The following is a 20,870-nucleotide window of genomic DNA, read 5'->3' on the forward strand; positions in this document are numbered from 1 at the left end:
AGTGTTGGTCTGAACATGGTAAAGACACATACACTTGACTAGTGTTGGTCAGTATATGCTATAGACACACACATACCTTAACATATGGTAAAGACAAATACACATGATTAGTATTAGTCGGAATATGGTAAAGACACACATATACCTGACTGGTGTTAGTCGGAATATGGTAAAGACACATACACCTGACTGGTGTTAGTCGGAATATGGTAAAGACACATACACCTGACTGGTGTTAGTCGGAATATGGTAAAGACACATACACCTGACTGGTGTTAGTCGGAATATGGTAAAGACACATACACCTGACTGGTGTTAGTCGGAATATGGTAAAGACACATACACCTGTTCGCTTTTTGTATAGACTCCTATGCCTGACTAGTGTTGGTTGGTCCTTGTTAAGACACATACACTTGAGTATCTTTTTTTAGCATATGTTATAGACACATACACCTGACAATCGTTGGTTAGCTTATGTTATAGACACACATATACCTCAACATATGTTATAGACACATACACCTGACAATCGTTGGTTAGCTTATGTTATAGACACACATATACCTCAACATATGATATAGACACATACACCTGACAATCGTTGGTTAGCATATGTTATAGACACACATATACCTCAACATATGGTTTTGACATAAATCTGACTAGTGTATGTCGGCCACGGTTATGATAGGCGGCATGTTTTGTCTGTTAATCTGTTACAGTTTGTTATCGTTGAAAGTGTTGACTGTCTCGGTGTCATTGTCTTATATATGACTAAATATGATAAGAAACGTCCAGCGTTAGTGAAGAGTGCAAACACGAGAATTGTACTGTTTTGAACTTGAAATAAGGAAGAGATAATATATTCTTTTTATCCAAGGTCAGTCAACACATGTCTTTCCAATTGGTTCCCAGCAAGAGAAGAACGAAACGATATACCATCTTACTGCAGTCGGAATCATTCCCGTATAAGTTTGCCATTTGTGATTGGGTACATTGAAACAAGAGTGCTCCGACATTAACATCGTTTTGTACTTGAATAATACCAGCAACACTTATTTCATAAAACTAATATAGAGACAAACATACATTGACTTCGACCCCAGATTTGTTTTGTTTAAATAAACAATACACTAAATACACACAGGCTAAGATTCTATATTTTAACACACTGAATGCACCTCTCTGTGGCAGCATGCTGGCCGGTTCTTCCTATCATAGAATACTATAATGGCTATCTGCTTTTCCATAGTCATCTCTTGTTATATGTATAATTATATAGGCCTAACTATTTGGAATGAGATTCATCATTTGGATATTAATATAATTTGTCAGAATGTTTATGTTAAGCACAATTAAAAACGGTATTTTCACGTTATCGAAATCAGGTATTGCCTATTGTCAAGCAAAATGTTAAAATGAAAGCCTTGTCGACTATTCACTATTCGGCGATTTTATTTAAGTCGGCTGTCAAATGTCTTATCCTTCAGGCAGTCAGACTACAAAGCATTTCCGTTATCATTCAAGATAAAAGTTTTACTCTTTCTAGTTTACCAAGTTCATATCCGGGTTATTCTGCATTGACCGAGTATGAAAACCTCGAAATGAAAATATTGAAGTTATCTTTATCACCTGTTTTCTTTAATTTATAAACAGCTGTGTATTGGGAGGAAAACTCATCAATACCAAAATTTATGGATTTCAACATGCATGTGGATCCCCAAATAAGAAATTGCTCTGTATTTCTTGTATCACTGCATTACATTTGTGGTAGAGTTTTCTTGTACTTTTTTTTATTTATTAATAAATCTCCAAAATAGTAACAGAAGTTCTGTTGATATTTATACGATGGATCTTATATGTCCATAAAAAGTTTCTAAATAAAAGTAAAAAAAGCCAAGGCCACTTGACTTCGAATGACAAAACCGTCCTTCAACCGTCCAAATGTCTGGACACCAAACGAAGACAGCAGACATGACAATGTATAGGTTGGAGAGTACGTTCTGTAGTATATATGTGACTGTGGTTGACCTATATCTCCAATCTCAATATACACGCGCTACGTCACAGGGCTGAGCGACAAGAGGGATCATGTGGAGCCTTCAGACATTTATTCTTCTCTTTGGTACGTAACCTTTACACCAATTAGTCGTAAGCTCAACACCAAGGAATCATCAATAGGTCTACTTAGTCTGTTAATATTCAAGTACTAGCTGCGGGTTCTGTGATTTGAATATATGCTTAAGTTTGTTGGTGTATTTTCCTAAGTATGGTGATTAATGACATAGTAATCCTGAAGTCACAGAGGAAAGTCCCTTAGCCGAATTCGATGACGTCCTTTCGTCAACGAATCAGTTCATGCCCTATGTATGCAACTTTATTTTCATAATTTTGGTAATGTGATAGGCGATCTCTATTAACACCTTATATAATTGTTAAGTAATGTATTAGTCTATAAAAGTACACAGCTAGTATGAATGTATCTGACAACCAACAATTGTTGAAAACACCTACCAAACCAATGTTGTTTAACATTTGAATGGACGGGGTTCTTGTGTTGGTAATTGATATATTATGTTTATTAAATAATCAATACATCGAATTATGTGTCAGCTACTTGGTATATGACGTGTCTAACATAATTCATACATTATGTGTGTAGGATGATTCATATAATCTGTCATATAATTCATGTTTTTACAGTGTATTATGTAAGTAAGATAATTGATGTGTTATAATAACACATATGCTATTTATATAAGATATTCACATATTTCATTCGCCGAACATTTTATATATTATGTTTGTCAGATGGTTATATATGATTAAAATAATATAATTTACGTATGTCATGATATGATGTGTACAGGGATATGAGATCGAGGTAAAATAGTATTCATGTCATACGATTCTACATCATTTACATATGAGCTGTTCTATATACATATTGTATGTCAGAGTATCACATAAATACAGTCACTTTATGATATAATATGGTGGATGGTCATCTGACATTATTGCTATCATTGTTTTAATATAAATGAGCGAGAATATTGTGCTGTAATGATACCAGCATTATGTAATACATATATGTATTTTATTCACAGGTTTGCTAACCTGCTATATCAATACTCTGACTGCAGCTCAAGGTATTATTCTTTCTTAACTACCCTGTCGTTATCAACCCACATTCATGTACTATTTTACTGTATATCTTTATAAACAAACTGTAGAGTATAGTGTCTTTAAATCTTAGATAACTTACTATTTGTTATTATATAAACATCATTAACATCTTCACAAACACAAAGGCGTTTAGACAATACTTAATCAAGCACACAATTACTAAACTCGTATGATCTACGATTTTTTCGCACGAAAATATAGCTATATATTGTTCAATGAAACTATCTACCTTAACTATTTCACAATGAATGCGATTTTGTATGTTAAAAAATCCATAGGCTGACATTATTGGCATGATGATAAAGAGTTATCGGAAAGGAATAACCAACATCTCCCAAAGTACGATGACAGTGTAAAAAATACTGTAGAGAATAGTTTTTTAGATTCGTTTATTCAACTTAAGAGTAGTTGCCCTAAAAACTGGACAAATTCTTTTTCAATACGTTGATCCTATGACTTGAAATAGTATGACTTCATACAAAGTCTGTTTGTTAGTATGTCGTCATTAGTTATTTTTATTGTTTGTTTGGCTTTTCAAATCTTATTGTTCGAACCATTCCTCTGTCTTCGCTTTCGGAGCCGTTTTTTCAGCGCTTGACAACATCAAAGGATTGTACAAGTGATACAGAAAGCACAAGAACTCTAGTTTAGTTTTTTAAAGGTTAGTATTAAGAAAGTAATTCAGAAGACAAAAAGATATATGACCACACTTTTTTGTAAAGTGCTGTAATGTGCATATGAATGAAAAAGTATGCTTCAATCAATGCTATTTTAGATACACTTCTGAAATTTACTTTTTTGGAAGCTTTGATCAAAGCTTCCAAAAAAGTAAATTTCAGAAGTGTATCTAAAATAGTATTGATTGAAGCATACTTTTTCATTCATATGCACATTACAGCACTTTAATTAATTAATGAACTTGTACAAGTGATACAGAAAGCACAAGAACTCTAGTTTAGTTTTTTAAAGGTTAGTATTAAGAAAGTAATTCAGAAGACAAAAAGATATATGACCACACTTTTTCCAAAGTAGTAATGTTCATTAATTAATCGTACTGGGATATAAGGAAAAAAACCCACAAAAACACAAAAAAACTTCTATTCTGTGTAAAGTGCTGTAATGTGCATATGAATGAAAAAGTATGCTTCAATCAATACTATTTTAGATACACTTCTGAAATTTACTTTTTTGGAAGCTTTGATCTTAACCCCCCCCCCCCCCCCCCCCCCCCCTCCCCAACTAAACGTCTTATTCCGCGTCTAATTTTAGCTTAAAACATGCGTTACTTCACAATTCTTCTTGCTAAGTAACTTCTCTGAAGTATGGTTCTGGAACTTTTTTGAATCTTTCATCAAAGTCACAAGGAACACCGTATTTGTATAGCATAAAAATGTTTTAAAAAGAGTAAACATCAGATTATAGTAAAATTCAAGTATTTTTTTCTTCAAAAGTTGGGGGCTTATGAAAATATTTTTTCCTTTTTTTTCTCGTTTCTTTACCAAAAGACTTCTGATACAATATACTTTAAGAGTAAAGAGAAAATTAAATCTAAATATCGAATTTATTCACGAAAAACATATCAGCATTAAGAATATTTGATATTCCATATTTTAATGCAAATTGCGAAAACGGGGTTTAGCGAAATATTCTGATGATTATTTTTTTGCTTTTGAAATACTTAAAACTGACCTTTTAATAGTATTCATTAGGAATCTGCTGATCACTTATATACTTGTGACCTTTACACCAGGTCACAAGTCATAATGATAATTTAAAGCTTAACCGCAGTTTAATAGTATGTCCCAAGCTATAGAGCAGTTAATTGGAGTTACATGAAGCTATGATTACCAGTACTTACATGTATACACAATCATTATTTAAAGATTGATAAACATAAATACAACGACAAAAAAACAAAATGAATAAATAAAACAGAAATAAAATGAATGATAATATATAGATACAAATGAGCACGGACAATCTTGCATATGTCTTAAAATAAATACACCACACCTTACTGTATAAACACAAAAACACCCACAACCTTACAAAGAAAATGTCACGTAATCTCGCGCAATATTGCGATGCTATTTAGTTACAAATCAACCTGTCATTACCATACATATTATATAAATACAAATACTTAGTGATTTAACATATCATGTATTATACACATATGAAAACGCACAATCTTTACAACATTATATACATACATTCTTACTTATAATATCAAAACACACACACATCCTTACTTATAATATCAAAACACACACACATCCTTACTTATGATATCATAACACACACACATCCTTACTTATGATATCATAACACACACACACACATCCTTACTTATGATATCATAACACACACACACATCCTTACTTATGATATCATAACACACACACACATCCTTATGATATCATAACACACACACACATCCTTACTTATGATATCATAACACAGCCACACATCCTTACTTATGATTTCATAATGCACACCCAACCTTGCTTGTAATATAATAAATACAACCTTACCTGTAATATAATAAATACAATCTTACCTGTAATATAATATACACAACGTAATCTGTAATGTAGCATACATACAACCTTTCTTGTAATACTATCATGATACACAAATCTTACTTGTAATACCCTAACAACTCGAAAATAAGACGCGGTTTATTTTTCAAAAGTCAGAAAAAAGGCTTTATTTTTGGGAATGCCTATATTCGAACGTGGCTACTTTATGGTGAAATTTATATAATAAACGATCCAATATAGCCTATACGATGGACTGATAAATGAAGAATTCTTACGGCTTTGATTACCTATCAATTACACCTATCAATTACCTATCAATTACCTATCAATCACCTATCAATTACCTATCAATTACACCTATCAATTACCTATCAATTACCTATCAATTACACCTATCAATTACCTATCAATTACCTATCAATTACCTATATACAGACCGATGATGAAGGTGCAATCCACATAATTTCGTTTCAATAGAATATAAACAATTGTGTTTATATAACAATGGACACGCATAGTTCTATTCCATTATTCAACAGTGATATTTATCCACCGCCTAATAAATGCTTGTCATGTACACTTTGTCAAAGCTGATATGTACAACAAATTCATTTTGTCAAGCTAGTGTGTGCAACAATTTCAGACAAAATGTCGAGGTAGACTTTGTCAAGCTAGTGCGTTCAACATCTTCAGTAAAAACGGCGAGCCAGACTTTGTCAAGCTTTACAACTTCATTGGATTATTACCTTAAATGAAACTTCCTTGAGGCCGGTGTGAGGAATGATACATTCACAATCATACGTCCTAATCTAAACAAACATATCTAGTAATGAGGATGTTAGTAATCAATTATAGTTACTTTTGCCTCAGTCTTTCGAGTAGTAAAGCATATCTTATAAATATCAGTTACTGTTTTCAGTATTTATTTTCTATCAGATATCTGTTCCTGGCCTTTTTATAACATTATCCTTCTGACATTGCAGGATTAACATGTTTTATTTGTGATGGTGTCGAGACCCCCGACCAGTGTACACAATTGGAAAACTGTGGCCAGGATGCGGTTCGTATCTCGTGGTCACATGATGGGATTAATTGTACATAAGTCGCATTTATTTAATGACAAAAGCATAACATTCTCCTCATAGAAACTTTTAAACACCTACAAAATGTATGGTAAGACAATTCTATGATTATTTGTGCTTAACTTATGTAACTTAATTGTACGATATGTGTCTATTATGTGCCAATTAAAAAAAAAGGTTTTACTAACTACCTTCTTATGCAATTTTTTATATCATTGTTGGACATCTTGCAGCAAAATTAACGAATTTGTATTCTGTCACTACATCCATGGGTTCTCTGTATTTAGTAAGTTCGCACTGTCGTTGTATTACAAGGATGTACAGGTTAATGTTATCTAAAGTGTCATGAGGCAACCGTCAACATTATGCTGTATTTTGCTTTTGTTCAAGAAATGCATTGAACACTTGACAAAGAAACAACAACCTCTTTTACTTCAACGTTTGGTATGAATACAACCACTCCCGGCTTTGATATTTTACAGGTCAGATGGTGTAGATGAAACGAAAAATATAATATCTCGTGGTACTCCTTTGGATCTTGTTCCATTGGTTCATTGTAAATAACCGTGTTATATGCTTATTATATATTTGGATGGGTAGAGTTGCTGCTATCCTTGTTCAAATGTTACAGCAGATATATAACTTGTTTTTATCTTCCAATATCTTGTCGTATTGATCGACATGTACCTTATATTTCAGGTATGTTATATGGAACGCTACGTCAGAAAGTTAGACGCAAAAAAGCTATACCGAGGCGGATGTAGAAGTAAAACGGTAATGCGCTTAGAGTATGGTTTCATATATATGGATTAATATGCGATAGATATTCTTGTGAATGAAATAGTAGGCCAAAGGATTCGAAATTCTAACATTTCCATTCTGAATTTTAAATATCGAATTGCAAGTTTCTCTGTTACATCAAGATAATTACACTGTTAAAATGTTGACCCCTTTGGCTTTCCGTAATGTTTAAAGGTTATACACATATTTCACATATATACTCGAAAAGCACAGCTTTTCATACGACGCCATTTGAATTGGTATTATAAACTGTTATCTATAACGATAATATCACCGGTTGTACATCATCATATCACCATAGCAGCAGTGTTTTTTCTAATATATTATATCACTATAGCAACAGCTGCTATCGATCACTAGGTCACCACACCAACCATAAACAAAAGGCTCCCGTCGTCTCTTCCTATACAAACCATTATAAATCAATGCTCACAGACACCCATGTACGGATATCAAATTACAGGTTTGCGACATTCAAACATGTTTGTCAGCCAATCTGATAGTTGGAAAGCGGGACGAATCCGCAGGAGTTGCATGTTCCGAGTGTTGTACCAAACAGCTATGTAACCTCAAACTGTGTCATTGTAAGTATCTTAGGTCAGTCTGTGTCAATATAAGTATCCTATGTCTATGTCATTGTGGGTTACGCCAGATTGTGTCAATGTAAGTATCCTATGTCTATGTCAAGGTAAGTATCTTATGTCTATGTCATTGTGGGTTACATCAGATTGTGTCAATGTAAACATCCCGAGTCTATGTCAATGTAAGTATCCTATGTCTATGTTAATGTAAGTATCCTATGTCTATGTTAATGTAAGTATCCTCAGTCTGAGTCAATATAAGTATATGTCTGTGTCATTGTTGGTTACGTGATACTGTGTCAATGTAAGTATCCTATGTCTATGTTAATGTAAGTATCCCTAGTCTGTGTCATTGTAAGTATCCCTAGTCTGTGTCAATGTAAGTATCCTCAGTCTGTGTCAATGTAAGTATCCTCAGTCTGTGTCAATGTAAGTATCCTCAGTCTGTGTCAATGTAAGTATCCTCAGTCTGTGTCAATGTAAGTATCCTCAGTCTGTGTCAATGTAAGTATCCCCAGTCTGTGTCAATGTAAGTATCCCCAGTCTGTGTCAATGTAAGTATCCCCAGTCTGTGTCAATGTAAGTATCCCCAGTCTGTGTCAATATAAGTATCCCCAGTCTGTGGCAATGTAAGTATCCTCAGTCTATGTCAATGTAAGTATCCTCAGTCTGTGTCAATGTAAGTATCCTCAGTCTATGTCAATGTAAGTATCCCCAGTCTGTGTCAATATAAGTATCCCCAGTCTGTGTCAATGTAAGTATCCCCAGTCTGTGTCAATGTAAGTATCCCCAGTCTGTGTCAATGTAAGTATCCTCAGTCTATGTCAATGTAAGTATCCTCAGTCTGCCTCAATGTAAGTATCCTCAGTCTATGTCAATGTAAGTATCCCCAGTCTGTGTCAATATAAGTATCCCCAGTCTGTGTCAATGTAAGTATCCCCAATCTGTGTCAATGTAAGTATCCCCAGTCTGTGTCAATGTAAGTATCCCCAGTCTGCCTCAATGTAAGTATCCCCAGTCTGTGTCAATGTAAGTATCCCCAGTCTGTGTCAATGTAAGTATCCCCAGTCTGTGTCAATGTAAGTATCCCCAGTCTGTGTCAATGTAAGTATCCTCAGTCTATGTCAATGTAAGTATCCCCAATCTGTGTCAATGTAAGTATCCCCAGTCTGCCTCAATGTAAGTATCCTCAGTCTATGTCAATGTAAGTATCCCCAGTCTGTGTCAATGTAAGTATCCCCAGTCTGTGTCAATGTAAGTATCCTCAGTCTGTGTCAATGTAAGTATCCCCAGTCTGTGTCAATGTAAGTATCCCCAGTCTGTGTCAATGTAAGTATCCCCAGTCTGCCTCAATGTAAGTATCCCCAGTCTGTGTCAATGTAAGTATCCCCAGTCTGTGTCAATATAAGTATCCCCAGACTGTGTCAATATAAGTATCCCCAGTCTATGTCAATGTAAGTATCCCCAGTCTGTGTCAATGTAAGTATCCCCAGTCTATGTCAATGTAAGTATCCCCAGTCTATGTCAATATAAGTATCCTCAGACTATGTCAATATAAGTATCCCCAATCTGTGTCAATGTAAGTATCATCAGTCTATGTCAATGTAAGTATCCCCTATTAGTTACTTTGATTTGTGTCATTGTTAACCACCTCAAAGTTTGTATTTTTCATTACCTCAGGTTTTGGCATGGCTTATTAATTTTGAGTTTTGCCATCATTAGCAGTACCAAGCTGGTTCATGACAAGCATCCTCATATGGTTGCGAGTTTGTTTAGTTTTAGTTTAACAGTACTAATCTCATATATTGCGTTAAGTAGTAACTCCTAATTTCCCATTCCTAGTAACCGTAAATTGAATGGTTGTCAGTTACCCTAAGTCGTTATTCTATTACTGACCTCTAAAGGGTTAGGCAAATCAGCAATTATTGATGGCATTTTCCCCCCATTAGTATGAATATTGATATTCAGCATTATGTAATTGTTAGAACAATATCAACATATACATATAAAATTACGGTTTCGTTATCAGGTTGATATTCTCTATACATATGAAATATAATACACACAAAATAATATGTAAAAAAAAACCCCTAAAAACATAAATAAAAACAAAACAAAATGCAAAAGAATACGAAATTGGCAGATAGCATCATCTTACTGGTAATGCTTTGAAAGGAATGGATGTATCCATTACATTTTCCATTTATTCGGTCATACTTACACTGTATCGTATTGGAGACAACAAATCAGAGCTATACTAAACGAAAGTATTTATACATATGTAATAGTATTGATGTATTACAGAAACTTTCTGTACAGTGTGATGTGTTTACATTCAGTCGACGTTGTTAGTGAAGATGACCCGAACAAGGCCCTCCGATGCTACAGATGTGACGATATGATTCATCCAGAAGCGTGTGGGGTTTCGGACATTTGCTCAAGGAATGAAGTGCGTAATTCATACATATCTGCAATTTGATTTTGTCTTTGGAAACAACCAGATAGAAATACATACAATGTAGGCATTTACAGCAACGAAGAACAGAAGTATAAATTCACATGTTAATGTTTGTTATTATCACTATGAAGTAACGATGTTAGTATAGACATTTGTCATATACACAGCACAGCAATGCAAAGTGATTGCTTACATATATGTGATTGTATTTTCCATAGCAATGTCGAGTGGAAGTGTACTTTTCCAACATTTACCAGGATGTCCGATACCAAAGTGACTGCTACCGAACTGCGGTAAGTGGTGTGGTTCCATCAATATTTTCTTCATTTGTTATTATAGCCCACTATCATCAGTCGATGGGCTGTTCAAAAGCTCCGCGTCCGTGGCCCGTTGTCCATCCGTCTGTACACAATCCTTGTTATCAGTATTTCTTGAAAAAGTCCTGAATAATTTTTTATGAAACTTTATATGTGGGCTCCCTTTGGTCCCTAGTTGTACCCTGCATGTAGGGCATACGCATTGTGCATGATCGTAAGAGGCGAGTACATTTGGGATCTTATATTCCCCCCCTTTCTAAACAACTTTCTTCTTTCTGATGTCTCCCTTGGCAATGACTCACTTTTAGCCTTAGTTGAGCGTTCGCACATGTCAGGAAGGCTTTGGGTTCTGTCACTTGGCCTGGATGAAAAGCCTGTTGAATGTCTTTGGCAGAATGCTTCAGAGAGGTAGCACCACAAATCGGTAAAAGTTCCGGACAATCACAAGGACACTTTTCAATAATATACCGCAGCCTTCAAAAACACAAATGCGCACTCACCATACGCACGCATGACGCACATACGGGAGGCCGTCCTTAAATAACTTTAGCTGTTGATAAAAAGGACGTTAAAAAATCATAAACTTAACCAAACTAAATCCATATTGTGCTCATTTGATTCCGAGTCCGATTTGGATTTTGAGAGTTGAATTTTATTATCGCAATTTTTTGATTCGCTGTTAGTTTCCACTTGGTCCCTAGTTATCCCCATTTAATTTTGAGTCTGCTCTTGAAATAAGATATTGAATTTTGAAAAATAAAGTTTTTTACTGTTATTTCTAAACCTCACATATATGTTCCCCTAGTTGTCCTAAATTGAAACAAGATCTTGGATTTTGACAAATGTAGTGTGGTATCGATATGTCTTAATTTCACATGTGGGTTCCTCTAGTTGTCCAGAATTAAACAAGAAATCAGCTGGTGTCAAAGATTAAGACAGACAAAAATATATCTGTTCACTGATGAACATTTTGTAAAGCTATTATGAAGAAACGTACAAAAATATATCTGTTCACTGATGAATATTTTGTAAAGCTATTATGAAGAAACGTTAGTCAGAATTGAACAAGGAGTCGGCTGACTAAAGGTCAAGGTCAGACTGACTAAAAGTCAAGATCAATGGGTAAAATGTCAAGGTCAAATTTTGTATCTTTTTGCTAATGGACATTTTGTCTTGACATGATGAAGCAAAGATGTTCGGAATTAAACAAGGAGACAACTGACCAAGTGTTAAGATCATAATGTAAAGGTCAACGTCTCAGGATCAACTATCAAGGTCATGTTTTGTATCTTTTTATTAATGTACATTTGTCAAGACCTTATGAGACAAAATTGGTCGGAATTAAACAAGAAACCAACTGTCCATAGACCAAGGTCATTGGGTAAAAAAGGTCATATGGTTGAAATGGCCATAGACAAAGTGGATCTCTGAATATGACGCTAGTTCTTAGTGTGGGACTAATTTCGAATTCAAATGAAACAAATCAAATCTAATAAAAGAGTTTGATAAAAGTATTTCCTTTTCTGTTCGCCCAACAGATATGGAGGCGGATGCCTATGATGTATAATGTGTTACCTTACCACATGATTGAACCCTTACTGACCTATCAGTGTTCTAGATTTATTCTGAGTTTGATGCAGAAAGCAAAACGACTGAAAGTTTAAGTTTTGTAATAAGATTTCTTATTCAGTTAAAATTCTTAGATATCTCATAGAGTTCATATATAGGTTTCCCTTGTCTCAAGCTTCATATGTAGGTTTCCCTTGGTCCCTAGTTGTGCCTATTCGACTTGAGGTTTAACAATAAAGAAAATAAATCGACAGTTAAAGTTAAGAATTGATATTTTTAATTCAAAGACAAATTCTCTTTAAAGATGTCACTTAGATTTTCTATCAGGGCATCCTTATTATCCGATCGTCAAAGCAGAGAAAAGATCATGCATAGAACAAATAAGGATAATTAAATGGAGGGCGAAATGATCCCTCTTGGATGACTTGACTTTAAAAAAAAGTTTTTGCTTATGCATCCATCGAGATAGACATTAAGAGCCGCAGCAAACCGAGATCCGCTTTCAAAATCTTACAGCCCATTTGGAAATCTTAAGTCCTTTCACCTCACAAGATTAGGATTTCCAACACAAAATCGGTAGGTAAAAAATATCGGTACGATCAGAGTCGGTTGGCGGAAATCAATCATCAATTTTAAAAAAGCGAGGTAGTTCTTTTTTAAAGATAATTCAAACATGACATACTTTTTCACGTGGATATCGTAGATTCTATGACGTTAAAATGATCAAAAGGTAATTTGGCATTGTTCCAAGACCAACTCAATTAGTTACACTCATTCATCGTGCGTTTTATGGTATCATTAAGGATTAGGGTAAGGGCTAGAATGTCGCACAGCTAGTTGACCTACAACACTCTAGGGGCTAAAAGTTTTGTTAGAAATCTGGGAGTTAAAATCAGGAAAATCAAACAAGGCCGAAACAAATATTGACATATAAAAGATGTAATGTAACAATGCTTGCCATCAAATAACCTCAAATGGAGGTACATAAAACACAGAAGGTGTCGATGAATTAAGCTTGTGAGTTTATTCTGTAATGACATGGCGATAATACATCACACAAGCCTTTTAAGGCTTACATCGATGTCATACTGTGATTACTGTGATTACTGAGTGTTTCCATGATTTTCACGACGTTTTTTTAAATATCCACTCTTTACACTACCATTCATTATTCCAAACTTAAGGAAAGCCTTCGCTGTTTTGTAATGAAAACATTCCAAGATGAGCAAACGGCGATATAGGACTTGTAACTCTACTATAAACATACTACTAAGGGAAGATAAAATACCACAAATATGAAATCGTGAGAATGGACGGAATTCTGGTTGACAATATCTTTGTTGAGCTTTTGTGACAAGATCTTCTCACAGATCAAACTGTGCTGCTCTCTTGGCCGGATTTTTCTTGTTTTGATACGCTCTTGATTAAATTGCGGAAGAACAGATGTAGAGAGCTAGCAAAGTCCTTAAGTTTCATTCATAAATATATCGATGATATGCTGTCTCAAAGAAAAAAACAACATTGTATTGATAATGCCTTTGTCCTTCTACATTTGGCGCCCAACTAAAACACCCATGGAAGGGGGTGTAGGGTCTGGTGTGTGTGTCATCTGGATCCTCACGACCTCATCCTTGGTAAAACATATACTACCGATTCTGAATATCGCCTTCATTGCCTTTACCTTACTTACATCAGGTGGTATATGTCAGTAATGTCATTACCAATACTAAACATACGATATTGAGTATATAATAATAAATGTTGTTAATGTAATAATCAAGAATATTATGTAAAGAATGCAATTAAAGAAAGCCGAAAATCTGGTATTGTAATATTTATATAAGCCGAATTTAACAGGTCAAGAATATATGTGGTCAATATTCCACTTCAAAATCATTGTTTAACCGTAAAGAAGGGTAATTGTATATGCTATTTTTTATCAATTGCTTCATAGTTTATCTGAAATATTATCATGTTTTAAGCGAATGATGACGCATATTCCATTTTTTAATTAAACGTTTCTTAGCCATACGCCTGTTTTTCTTCTTTTTTCCAATTTAGTTTTACCAAGGTGCATTAATGTTGACACATGGATTTATGTTTTGGTCAGGTGTTAAAAACTTGAACACCAGCAGCATAACTGCATTTCTTATAATGACTAATCTCTTTTACGGTTAAAATAGGCATTGATTTGTATGAGAGTAGGTTGTGGGAAAGGACATTTATGATTGGATTGGTTTTTTTTTACATATTATTTAAGAAAAAGTATACATTTCAAAATTATGTTTATTTATAATGAGAATCGACTTGTTTTGTATTCAAAGGAATGTAACGCAACGCAAGCATTCAAAAGTTCCGTAACAGAAGTAGGACGACGGAAAAGGGCACAGAGCACGACCAACCTACAGCTTAGGTCTGAATGTTGTAATCACTCACTGTGTAACAACTTCGATCCTTTCAATAACAGTAAGTTAACCAGTTATATCACATAAACCGTTCGTATGTAATGAGTGCTGTGTTTGTCGGTTATGCATCAACAATTTATACAATGATAGATAAAGTAGGTTTTATCGACATAAAATGATACAAACATCGTTTTTTTATCAAGCAATTTACTTTGTATTTGATGTGCATAAAACGCCTTTTTGATATAAATTAATTCCCTTTTTTTTTGCATTGTTCCCAGCTATAAAAGGAAAATTTTAAAACCATTTCATCAGCAATAAAATGCCATAAAACAATGCATTCTTTTTAGCTTAACCCACACTTATCAGCATAAAACTTATCAGCATAAAACTTAATTGGAAATTGCTTTATCATATATTTACAGCGGGGCATGACAATGTAGGCAAAATCGATTCTTCAAAAGTTAATTGCCGTAAGTATGTCTTCCTTGAAGTTATTTTCCGTGTGTCATGGTGTTTATATCAGAGAAAAACATCCGATGTGTTGAATTGTTTTTTAGGTCAAAACCGTGCGTACAACTTCACGTTCTTTCGGTGTAATCATAAACATACCTGGTAGTAGAACCCCGCTCACGGCGTATATACTACATGAACATGTATACAATTGTAATTATGGTATAGAATTACACTGTATACCTGCTCAGCATCATCAGATGATAAAACACCATATGTTATCATTTGTAAAACGCTATACCTCAAGTATAGAGTGGGCTACCTCTCTTATCACTCCTACCACTCCATAGCTGCTGGGCCAATGACAGATGTGATCAATCTGCAAAGACATCGTCCCATCCTAGAGTCAATTCGTACACAGCAATATAGCACGAATTGTGTATAACAAATAAAACTGTGCAAGCATTTCGAAAATGAACGAATTATTTACTGTTGTGCACAATTCCATAATAGACCAAGCTAATAAGAGGACGTATACGACATGCATTCCAGTGTACTTATATGGATTCCATATTATTGGACATTCTGTTGAGAGTCCAGATGTAATTTGAAGTCATTGTGTAATTGGTAACGTACATGCATTCATTGTTTAATACAAGGTCAGGCGGGATGTTTACCTGATATATTTGAAATATATTTCAGCGTGCTGTCATGGATTCTTCATAAATGAGATGCCATTGTGACTACATAATTTCTTGTTAAAATGTTTTCTGTACTTGTCTTCCAGGAGAAACCAAACCGGAACTGGTAATGAAAAATACAAATATTTTATTCGTGTTTTCTCAACAGCCACAACACCAGCTACAGCAACTACAACTACACCCACCCCAACGACCACACCTACAACTACAACAACTACGACAACGCCCTCAACTACGACCATCCCAACAACTACAACAACCACGCCAACAACTACTACCACGCAAACTATAACTGTAATTACAACTCCGAAACCAACCACTCCAAGTAAGATCCCGTGAAAAGTAAAAATGCTTCTTCCGCATTTTTGTCATTTCAATACAAAATTTGCATTGGTTGCAGTGCTTTCATTGTCTCTTGCCTGCTTTCGGTTTTATTGAGAAAAAATGAAAACGTCAATATTTCTTTAAAGCAAAAGCTTTCAACACATGTAAATACTGTGTGGTTTACATCATCACCACCACCAACAATTACAGCAACGACTACCATGCCGACAACTACCACCACGCCCACAACTACAACCACACCCACAACCACCACCACTCCTTCAACTACGACGTCCACATCAACGACTACACCTACCTCCACGCCTACAATAACAACAACGCCGACTACAACTACCACGCCCACAACCACGACCACGCCTACTACAACAACGATACCAACAACCACGACCATGCCTACAACAACCACGACTCCTACAACCACGACCACGCCTACAACTACCACAACGACCACGCCTACTACAACAACGACGCCAACAACTACAACCACGACTCCTACAACCACGACCACACCTACTACAACAACGACGCCAACAACCACGACCACGCCTACAACTACCACAACGACCACGCCTACTACAACAACGACGCCAACAACTACGACCACGCCTACAACGACCACGACCACACCTACAACAACCACGCCTACTACTACTACGCTGGTACCGAGTAGGTCGATGGCTAATCTTTAAGAAGGATATTTGTAGTATGTTAATAGTATGTTTTAATTCAGTATCAGAATGTGGTGCGTTCATGCAGCTTATTATTTAATTTGCTTCTGGAAGGAAACGTGTGCTTGCATTTTTCGTTCGTCTTTAAAATGGTTGAAATGAGCTGATTGCATCTATGTCTAACAACAGTTCACAGTCGTTTCATGGTTCATCAGTCAACAGTCAAAACTGTTTTCACGAGGTGTTGGTACTGACCAGATGAACTGTTTCCCCGAGGCCGAAGACCGAGGGAAACAGTTCACCTGGTCAGTACCAACACCGAGTGAAAACTGTTTTGACTGTTGACTGATGAGACACGAACCAACTGTTTTGTTATCTGACCATTGAGGTGAATAAATTACCAAAATAAAAAACCCAGTCTGAAATTCAAAATTTAATAACCCACAGAACCCTTGATGGTATTCTTGGTATTAGCTTAGTCTCTGTTCTCTATTTGATTTAAAAGCCCATCATCGTTTATGTCTTCAAATTTATAAGTCATGTTTACAAACAGACGACAAGTAGTGTAGTCACTGTCATCTGTACGCTTGTAATTAGGCGCGTTCGATTGGGCAGCGCGTAGTCGGGCAACAGTTCATGGGTAGCATTCACGGTAAATCATGTGACCGGGCAACAGTTCATGGGTAGCATGTTTTATAGGAAAACAGTCAAATTTGGTTAATATCCATTTATATAGTGAGTCAGATAACAATCAAACTTGGTTAATATCCATTTATATAGTGAGTCAGATAACAATAAAAGCCGTCAGGACGTATGCTCATCTTTTGTAGGATCCAGGAAAATGTTTAATGTTGATTGTTGATCGATGATTCAATATCAGTGTTCAATAGAGACAAGATTTTATGAGTAACATAAATTCACATAATTATTTATGATATATGAAATCTCAAACAATACTTTGCTGACCATGGCACGAGATCATGAGAGAAGTAGAAAGGCAGAGTCATGTTGTTTAGAGGCATATCATTTACAGCTATTGATATACACCAAAGACATTTCAAAAGACCCGCAATTATTTCTGTCAATGTTTGAGATATCTTAAAAAATATACTTAGCATTATTATCAATTTCTCAACCATTTAATGTAAGTTTTGTTTGGCACGGGGATTCGAGTCAATTTATTGATAAATCTTACTGACTCATTGCAGCCACGTGTTACGTGTGTAATGGCCCTCCGTTTCTGTGTGAGTCCCACGTGAGAGAACAGCGATGTAATACAGTTGATCAGCAGTTCTGTCTCAACAGGTTCGTCAACAACGATGACGGCACGCGATCAGTGTTTAGAAGGTAAATACGTCCTTTTTATCAAGGTCACTAACCTCTAACAGAACCAAAGTTATATAGTGTATCCCTATCATTTACTACAATAGGCCTTGATTTACAGTGTTTTGTATATGCCCTTATAGGGACCAACCAACCAATTGTTTTCCCATAGACTTTAGTGTTAACGTTTTTGAGTACATTATATATGTATTTCATTCAAATTCTTGAATTCAATATGACAATTATGGTTTATAACAAAAGTTTAGGGTCTTATATAACACCTGATCAAAAAAAAGTTGGGTCCTTTAGCTCAACATTTCTCCAGGGTAGCCATTTTGAAAATGGGTAAATTTCGCAGTAAAAATTCTCAAAAATCTGAAAAGTTTACCTGTTAATTATTATTACCTGAACTTTTGGAAAAATTCAATCGGATAGTTACCTATCAGGCTACATATCTATTTTCTCACTTCATAACATACTGGCCAATCAGTGACTGCCAGATATTTTATCCTTGGCTCAACTTTCTTTACACAGGGAATGTTTCAAAAATCTATTTTTTCAATTGGTTGGTTGTTCCCTATAAGATAACCTGTTGTGTTGTGGATTATTTTTGATGTTATAAGGCACTGTCTTATAGTTGTGTTAAGTGTCGTTTTGATTGTTATACATGTATTTGCTGGCATTGGAAAATCAGCATCAAACCAATTGATAAAGAAGCTGAAAGTTATAATAGTCTTTCCTACAAAATACCATTCATATTGATATTATTACAGTTCACATATTCATATATATTAGCCTGACTAGCATGTATTAAATGTATCCTAAATGATGCTCCTCTATGTGGAGGCGCCATAGACATACTTCCCACTCCAGGAAAATGGCATAACGTAATGCACAATAGGTCGACATGTTGATAAATGACGTCAAATTGTTCCCATAGGGACAAGGTGCATTTGCATATTCAGTCTAGGTTTCATTTATCGTTGTACTGAAGGACAACCGCAACTGGTCTGTGAAATAAATTTCCCTGTTGGATCACGTATTTTACTGTTTTACGTTTCTCCCAATTGTATTATGCCATATTGTTTTTATATATATTTCATTGATAAACAGCTGCGGTACGGAGTCCGAGTGTAAGGTACAGTGGCTGGCGGGAACGTCTGACCGACACGAATGTACTGATTACGACACGACACAACTACACCTGTACCCATTCGAATGCACCTACTGCTGCACATCAGCCCTCTGCAACCGCAACCTGGTGCCGCCGAAGTCCGACCTGTATGTCGGACACAATCATGGATGATGTCATCGAGATGAATGGATTGATACTTTTGAAGTTTGAATATAAGTTGTATTGGCAAATAAATAATATTATTCATGAAAGTAAAGTGTGTAGATCCTCAGATTTTAGATTTCATTATGCATGAACTGTTAGGGTATACCTACCCTGATCCATACAAACCTTTCCTAGTCTATTTCAAAATTCAAAACACTTTCTTGGTTAGTCATCCTGTTGTTACCTACAGTCACGAGGTGTAATATAAACGCTTGGTGTAAAAAAAACAAACAAACAAACAAACTTTAAGGTAAATCTAGGCTCATTTTCATACGCTTATTGATTCATGTTTCACACCAAATTTACAGAAGGTAGACTCTGGAACATGGTGTATATCATTACTCTATTCGTTTAGTTCACGATACTTTTGTAATCAACAAAGAGACAGGGAATGCAATGTGTTTGGGTCTAAATTGATGATCAACTTATAAATCTAATTCCCTTCTACATACTAAAACTATTCCTAACTGCTGGATTTACACATTTACACGCTCCAACGTTCCTATAACCACTGGCGGCGCCGAAACAGCTTTACAATATTCAAATGCCCTAATCATTTATTGTGATTTATAGAATGTTTTGCTATTAGGATCAAGAGTAAGAGGAAAATAATGTTAAAACACAACCTAAAAATATACATTTTGGTAATACTTTATACATAAAAGAATGACCCCATCTATCACACAAGTTTCCCCCTTATTCCAGATGTTTGTACACAAGTTTCCCCCTAATTATAGATGTTTGTACACAAGTTTCCCCCTAATTATAGATGTTTGCACACACGTTCCCCCTTATTTAAGATATGTTTACACAAGTTCCCCCTTATTTCAGATGTTTGTACACAAGTTTCCCCCTAATTATAGATGTTTGCACACACGTTCCTCCTTATTTAAGATATGTTTACACAAGTTCCCCCTTATTTCAGATGTTTGTACACAAGTTTCCCCCTCATTATAGATGTTTGCACACACGTTCCCCCTTATTTAAGATATGTTTACACAAGTTCCCCCTTATTTCAGATGTTTGTACACAATTTCCCCCCTTATTTCAGATATTTGTACACAAGTTTCCCTGTTACTTCAGATGTTTGTACACAATT

The 20,870-nt window shown here is 35.3% G+C and overlaps 1 protein-coding gene across 4 annotated transcripts; it reads left to right on the forward strand.

Moving 5' to 3' along the window:
• Window positions 1-2,037: 2,037 nt before the first annotated feature.
• On the forward strand, window positions 2,038-19,838 carry LOC117321487 (mucin-2-like). Of its 4 annotated transcripts, XM_033875901.1 has the most exons (13): window positions 2,038-2,125; window positions 3,108-3,149; window positions 6,713-6,789; window positions 7,511-7,585; window positions 8,076-8,196; window positions 10,533-10,642; window positions 10,870-10,944; window positions 14,862-15,003; window positions 15,368-15,415; window positions 16,245-16,421; window positions 16,631-17,107; window positions 18,318-18,456; window positions 19,546-19,838. In XM_033875901.1, the coding sequence occupies exons 1-13, from the start codon at window positions 2,092-2,094 to the stop codon at window positions 19,736-19,738; spliced, it is 1,710 nt and encodes a 569-aa protein (XP_033731792.1). In that variant the 5' UTR covers window positions 2,038-2,091; the 3' UTR covers window positions 19,739-19,838. The 4 variants fall into 4 exon arrangements, with proteins under 4 accessions (XP_033731792.1, XP_033731796.1, XP_033731795.1 ...); XM_033875905.1 differs by lacking the exon at window positions 16,631-17,107; XM_033875904.1 differs by lacking the exon at window positions 19,546-19,838 and having other exon boundaries at window positions 16,631-17,144; window positions 18,318-18,431.
• The last annotated feature ends 1,032 nt before the right edge of the window (window positions 19,839-20,870 follow it).

The sequence above is a fragment of the Pecten maximus genome, chromosome 2 (genome assembly GCF_902652985.1).
Source record: "Pecten maximus chromosome 2, xPecMax1.1, whole genome shotgun sequence".
NCBI lineage: Eukaryota > Metazoa > Mollusca > Bivalvia > Pectinida > Pectinidae > Pecten > Pecten maximus.